Source organism: Leptodactylus fuscus, chromosome 5, assembly GCF_031893055.1.
Source record: "Leptodactylus fuscus isolate aLepFus1 chromosome 5, aLepFus1.hap2, whole genome shotgun sequence".
Lineage (NCBI taxonomy): Eukaryota > Metazoa > Chordata > Amphibia > Anura > Leptodactylidae > Leptodactylus > Leptodactylus fuscus.
Window position 1 is genome coordinate 185,347,372 of NC_134269.1, and position 7,467 is coordinate 185,354,838.

The window sequence follows — 7,467 nt, forward strand, 5'->3', positions numbered from 1 at the left end:
CTAGCCAGAGCGCAGCGGTATAGCAGGAGCTGAGCTGTGACAGCTCCTGTTTTACTTGCCTATGCATTCAACTCATCTGTGTCCGGATTTAGAGGTAGATTCCGCTTCAAAATCTGCTTTCAAAAACCTCCATGTGAACATACCCTGAGGCTGTTCAAGTTTTGTGTTTTCATTGTGAATGAGGGTCAAAAACAAATACTGCTGGAGCTTCAGTCATAGCCAGTTTTTGGCTTTGTGGCAGGCGTATTGAAGCCACAACATGTGAACATAGCCTTATGAGGCTGGATTTACCAGGCACTTACCATACTGAAGAACTGCATGCAGTTTTTAGTCATAGTTATGGGTAATACATCTCTACGACACTTGTAATCAAGAGAGGTTTTTAACGGCTATAGGAATACAGGTAAAAGGCTACTTATTACTACCATTAACAGCACCAGGTGAACCCAGCCTAATGCATGTAATGTGAATGCTACACGGGGTTAACCTAGCTTTAGCTGTTCTGAGTTTGTCATTATACACACATGAAATCCGCATAGTCTGATCTCACCTGAGCAGGTGTTTAGATTAGTTGCCCACTCCCCTCTTTATGATAAAAGTGCTGGGTTTTGGTTGCAGGTTGTGTTCAGCATTACAGGGATGATGGGATACAACAGAGGAATCCTGTGCATAGCCCTGGTGTTCTGGACATGGTGTGTGGTCTGGAGTGATGCTAGGGCTTTATGGGATGATTCTTCACATCTCCACTGTGGTACTGAACGTATGAACTTGTCATTCTCTATGTCCATTGAGGGTGCTGCATTTTCACTGACAGTTCTAGGTGAGTAGGACTGCTTTTGAGTTCTAAATCCCCAATGCACATGATGGTTGCCCTGTTCTGACAAACTTGTCATAGACTTTATTGTGCTTGGCCCAAGTCTGGTTCCTTAGAGCCCTATAGATGGTTGAACTTGTCACCTGATGTCTGACTGACCTTATCTTGCTGTATGTTTTTAGTTACAGACATTCAGAATCTTGTGATATTGGCATCTTATTGTCTGTCCTCTATATAGTGTGTGAACTTGGCCTTTAACTATATGTAATTCAGATGTTTAATATGCCTTCAGATTTTAAGGGGGAGCCTCACACCCTCAACAATGACTTTGCATGTGGGTTCTGGATAAGCAAGGAACTAAATGGTTCAGTGTTCATAAGCGCTGCCTACGATGGATGTTACATCATGGAGAAGGTAAGTCCTTGATGGAACCCCATGTGTTCAGTTGTACTACTCAGTCTGCCATATTGGAGTTGTTTTACCTAGCTCTAGTAATCTCTTAATTCAATGCTCAACCTGCTAGTGTTTACTGTGAAGCATCTGGCCCATCCTTCCAGTCCCCATAGACTTCAATCTAATATCAGGTCATGGGCATAAAGCCCCCCCTTCATGAAGGCTACCCGAAAGTGAATTTTACGCCAGTATTACAACTTCACTGGATTAAATTGGACCTATAAATATGACCAAGTACATATGGACATCCAGAGGTCATGGCTGGTCTACTCCAAATTCAGAGTAGAGCTTATAACTGAAGTGTGTAATGTAAGGCTCAAACTGTGCACTGAATACTGTATATACCAGTGTCTAGTAACCTCTTCAGACCTGTGGGGCACACGTATGAAATGACACTTACAAAAGGGTGTTTTTTTTTTTCTTAGTTTTTTTTTTTTTTTTTTTTTTTTTTTGTCTCCTCCAAAACCAGGAGTGTCTTGAGCAATAGGTAAAAAAATAAATACTTCCTGTATATTTCCCAATCCTCTTACAGTTACTCCTTGGCTCTGGCTTTAGCCTTAAAGCTACACTATCCTATACTTACCGTGTACTATGAATAATCCTTAGTGACACACAATTTATAATGTTCCCAATGCATTGGGCCTTCAATGATGGATGGCTTTCTGCTTTTATTATTCGTCCCAACTACACTGCCATCACTTGGATTATGTCTTAACTAGACTGTTTCTGCATGCCGGTTTGGAATTGCTGGTGTATATACAATGGCAAATGAGTAGGGCCCATGCGCACGGAGTTAACGTGAGCACATTTTAGCATAATACACGTGTAAAAATAACATTCTCATTGTCTTCAACGAAATTTTTTTACATGTGTGTTTAAAAAAAAAAAAATGTACATGTGTAAATTTCATTGAAGTCAACGGGAGTGTTATTTTTACACGTGTATTATGCTGAAGTGTTCACGGGCCCTAACTGTGGGCGAAGCAGTTGCATATGATTTCATAGAGGATTCTCTAGGGCCTCTCTGCTGAAAATTAGGGTCTTTCTGTAGACTGTATGGGGGCCAAGGGAGTTTCAACTTGTGCTTCTGGAGAATGGGAAATGGCTTGCCCTTATAGCCCACCAATATTCCTGTTCTATGACATGGATGAGCTGCCATCTACTGACCTGCTGTCTTTACAGGCTAGAGAATATGTAATGACTCTGATTTTGGAAGAGATTGTCAATGGCGAAGTTGAGCAGTACAAGGTGGAGAAAACTTGTCCTTTTATAAATGGTAAGCCGACAGTTTTCCCTCTAATAATTTTATTACCCTATATAACCTGTAATTGTCCAAACATGGACCAATATGTAGGTCCATGGCTTCTGCTGTACTCTATAGCTAGTGTCTTTAGGGTTAACGTGAGAAGTTTATATCTCAATGCCTGCTGCCCTGTAGAGGTTGCTGGTTTTTCATCTGACATGCATTTCCTTAAAGTTTGATCTGGAGGACACATTTTGGCCCTGAACTATTAGGTTCCAATCATTATGATTGCCTCAGTACTGTGGATGGGGGGTGGGGTGGTGGTAGCTTTTCAATTCATTATGCTAAAGTGCACGCATGGAGCCAAATCACAATGTATTAAACTCCTGGATTATAATCATTCCATGGTCTCTAATGTAAGATTATAACTAAAAATGCATTGACTAGATTTGGACAATCCTCATCAATGGATCATAGTATCCGAGTACTTGGTTACATGTCCTATCTTTTATACCATAGCGATGGATGCTCCTAGCTCAAGTGTGTGCTCAGCTGTGAGTCAGGTGGACAAACTTTCTTGTCTAACGCCGCCGGTGTCACAAGACGTCTGTGAGCAAGCTGGGTGCTGTTTCTCATCAAGGGACTCCACAATGCCTTGTTATTATGGAAATCCATGTAAGTATTGTGTTCACCTTGGTAATTGGCTTAAATTATTGCTGAATTTTCCCACACACACATGCTGTGCAAAAGTAAGGTTACTACCACTAAGATTCATAATATGGAGAGATCTCCCTTAAAGTATGGGGGTATGTAATCACTACTAGTCTACTTCATGGTCTCAGTAATGTGCTAGCTGGCGAAAATCCTACCTCCTTCATCTATGTGGGATGGAGGCAGCACCACAATACAATCTCTGGTTGGGCTGTCCATGAAACGGCTAAGGTTGGCCTATTGTCCTAGCCTAATAGTCTTTCCCTGTATAATGTCTGTCTTGTCTTGACTCCTTCTGCAGTGACCACACAGTGTACAAGTGGCAATCACATGGTGGTTGCTGTTTCCAAGGATCTGACAATGCCACCACTGAACTTGTCTTCTGTCCGTGTGGCTGGTTTGGACTCTTGCCCACAGGTGTCTATGTCCATGAGTGCTTCCTTCGCAGTCTTCCAGTTTCCTTTAGCATGTGCCAGCTTGAAACAGGTGAGTAGTTTAGTTGGGCAACACTACATGCTCTCTACAAATGGTGCCTAAGCATATGGCTTACTACACTGTAATGGTAGGTACATGAAGCAAGCTTCAAAATATTAACAAATAGTATAGGACTTTTGTACCTTAGATGCCCACCCTGACCCTCTGACTTGTCCACAACCTTGTTTATATGATGCCTGTGACTGCCCTCTGGCCTGTACCTCACACCAGAGTGTCTTGTCCCGGTATAGTGGCTATAATTGGGGACCACTCTGGTAGCTTCCCTATAGTGAAGACTACATTACTGTATGGGGATCCAACATCCGCTGTAATAGTACACTATATGTTGGAAGGGGTGAGGGTCTCTGTGCAGAAATCTGTATTACAGATACCTTGTAGAGGCTTCTGTAACTTCCAAATATGCCTCTTATTCTGCACTCCAGCTCAATTTGCATAAAAAGCCTTTAACTCTTGCATTAATTCTCTCCTGCTGGGGCTTCCTTCTCTGCTCTTTAGAACTACTGCCCAACTCCTACCCCCAATTGCTTGAGTGATTTCTCAAATCTCCAATGGTTGGGTTTTCTTATCTGCAAGCTACAGAAGCTTGGTCTGTGTTACTGTCAGATGTTCATCTGCTTGCATAAAGCTGACATCCCTCTGTTTGGATATGGACATTCTGACTGAGATCTCCGTTCAGAAGAACAGGGGGACTGAGACAATTCTGGCACAGTGGTCATCTTGACTACAGTTGAGCTCCTTGTTCTACCCTTGTACAAGGCGTTGTAATTACCTTCTGGTGACCATCTCATGGTCTGTTAATCAAAATGTACATCCTATTTTCTTCCAGGGTCTGCACCATGCCTGTCTATGGGTTGTTTGGTATTGCGGTTGAGTTCCATTAAAGTGACTGAACTGCATACCCCATACAACTCCTCTCAAACCCCCCCGCCCCCCAACCTTTATAACATGTTTTAATGTCACGTACTATAAAGCTATGAAACCTTTGCTGCTTTAATTGCACTAGACAATGTCTTGTAATGGTCCAATATCTAATGTAGGTTTCTGGCAGTTCAATAATCTATGAAAGCACCATTGAAGGTGTGAGAAACACTGTCTCATGGCAAGGAGCTACAATCACAAGAGACAGCACTATGCGGTAAGATATGTTTAACTGTACAAGTATGGTTTGGGGTGTAAACTTCTGTATACTAAAACAATATCCTGTAATTTGTCCAGGATAACTGTGCGGTGTAGCTATTACCAAAGTGGCGCTGTTCCTATACAAGTTGGGGTATCCACTCTGCCACCACCGCTTCCTGTTACAACCTCTGGACCCCTCTTGATGGAGATGAGGATTAGTCGAGGTGACTCATTTAATAAAGTCCACAGAGAATTTTCTAACATACACTAGCTGCCTGTATTTCTTTACCTTTTGATATCTTTCCAGACGTGGCCTACTCCTCATACTTCTCTGACAGTGACTACCCTGTGGTCAAAGTACTCAAAGATCCAGTCTACTTGGAAGTCCGTCTGTTGCACAGAACTGATCCCAACCTTGTCCTGATCCTAAATGATTGCTGGGCCACCAACACCATAGACCCCACACTTGTTCCTCAGTGGCCTATCCTGCTGAACAGGTTAATGATCTGTTTCTAATCTAGCTTGTAGAATTGACCCTATGCATCTTATTAACACATTGCTTTACAGCTGCCCCTTTGATGGTGACAACTATGTATCCCAGAGTATACCTGTTGGTGGACCTACACAAAGCCTGCCTTTCCCATCTCACTATCAGCGCTTTGTTGTGGAGACCTTCACATTTGTGGACCAAAGCACTCAGATTGCGCTTGGAGGATTGGTAAATTGTTTAATAATGAAAAAAATAAATAAATTCAGAATAAGAGCTTCTTGGCAAACTGTCCATATTGTCTCCACCCTAGATCTATTTTCACTGCAGTGCTTCTGTCTGTGTCCCATCTGCTGCTGACAACTGTGTGGTTTCATGTTCCTCAAGGAAAAGTAAGTTTACTTGAGATAACAGATCCTTTCTATAGCCATATTGTCAATTACCATGTTAAAGTAGATCTGGATGTAAAGCTCTTTAACTCCTGTATACTGTCATATTGCATATATGAATGAGACTATCTTCTAGGACGTGCAGCTGAAGATGCTGGATTTGCATCCCTAAAGAATGTGGTTTCTTCAGATGGACCAGTTCAGTTCCTCCCTGTTGGGAAAGAGTCCTTAAAACTGAAAGGTAATAACTCTACTGTGCAGTGTAAAGTCTGACAATGGTCATATATAGTCTATAACTCTATCTCTTACCCTCTTTAGGTCACGCTTTCTCTGAATACTCAGCTCTTGATGTTGTGAGGGCGGTCTCCGCTGGAGGAATAGTTGCAGTGGCATTTGTTGTGTTTTTAGGAGTTTGGTTCCGTTGTAGAACTCAAAGTAAAAGGCAAGAACTAAATGCTTGAATAAAGACTTTTTCTAAAACCTTGGTGTCCTCCTATTCATTTTTAACTGGCTATTGTCACAAGGGTCTAAAACATCTTGCCACTTAAGGCTTGATAAAATCAGAATGGCAACTGCACCAAAAGTCACATAAAACAGTGTCAAAGTGGCTTTAAAATAAATGTAAAAAAGCCACTTGGTGCAAACTGATGTCTTCCACCCTTGTAACATCACACCATAAAGGGGTGTAGGTTTTTGGTGACTTTGTCCCATTTGCACAAGTTTTAGCAAAACAATGGTCAGTTGAACAAATGTGGTGACACCTGGACTCTCTTCCTACCTACCATATAAGGGACTTTACTTCCCACCCACAGAGGAGGATCTGCCTCCAGGGGAAGGAAACCCACTAACTCTAGACCTCCTAGCTTCAGTGCAGTTTCCTGTCTTTGGAGAAAGGAGACCCTCAAAGTATTGCTTGGAGGGTACTCGGTAGTCTATCAGGAGGCTGGTGACCTGTCTGGGAGGTGGGCTTGGCTCCAGAGGCAATTTGATCTCCTTTGCAGGAGGGAGGAGACTGTGGCACCAATCCAGTGAACATTTGTGGAAAGTGTGGTCCTTAGTCAATGAGGGCAGGTGTGGAGAAGGGGGTATTACAGTGGCAGAAAGTGTAGCACACATGATCTGTATCAGGCTTTACACAGTAAGTGGGTGCCATTGGTGGTCCTCTGGCACCAGAGTCTTCTATTTCAACCTTCAATAAATAAGAGGAAGGTTTTTCATGTCTAGTAGACATGTCAGTCATCCTAGTACACTATGGTGGGCCTGGTGACCTTCATGCGGAGCCTCATGGTATGGAGTTTCAACCTCATAGGTTACAGGATGGGTAAGTGGACTTTTCATTCAGTGTAAACTTATTTTTCAGTTGCAGTAAGAGAATTGTCAAGACTCAATACAACACTTCAATAGGGTCTCGGCTGTTGTCATGGTGCACCAACTGTAGACTGCCACCAGGAAAATGACTACATTAGACACATTTTGTTTACCTTTTTCTGCACCATTTGGGTGGTCAGCTCAAACCAGTTTCACTGTACATCTTGAATCCATTTATTAGAGGGTTGTATAACCTTGCTATTGCTGTGCTTAATGTGGCTAAGTCTGGGGTGGTTTCCCTATAGAGTAGGGACTCTCTATAGAGGCAATGTATTAATTGAAGATTTTGAAAAATAGACTAATGTATAAAGGGTTTTTTTTTTTTTTAAGTTTTTGGATTCTATAACACTTTGGTCCTTGAATATTACAGAACTTAACTCCAATTGTAG

The 7,467-nt window shown here is 42.2% G+C and overlaps 1 protein-coding gene across 1 annotated transcript; it reads left to right on the forward strand.

The window, feature by feature from the left end:
* Positions 1–747: 747 nt before the first annotated feature.
* On the forward strand, positions 748–6,171 carry LOC142205033 (zona pellucida sperm-binding protein 4-like). Its single transcript, XM_075276383.1, has 12 exons — positions 748–820; positions 1,107–1,228; positions 2,449–2,542; positions 3,029–3,184; positions 3,522–3,706; positions 4,753–4,850; positions 4,931–5,058; positions 5,142–5,331; positions 5,402–5,552; positions 5,635–5,713; positions 5,847–5,951; positions 6,029–6,171. The coding sequence occupies exons 1-12, from the start codon at positions 763–765 to the stop codon at positions 6,169–6,171; spliced, it is 1,509 nt and encodes a 502-aa protein (XP_075132484.1). The 5' UTR covers positions 748–762.
* Positions 6,172–7,467: the final 1,296 nt, after the last annotated feature.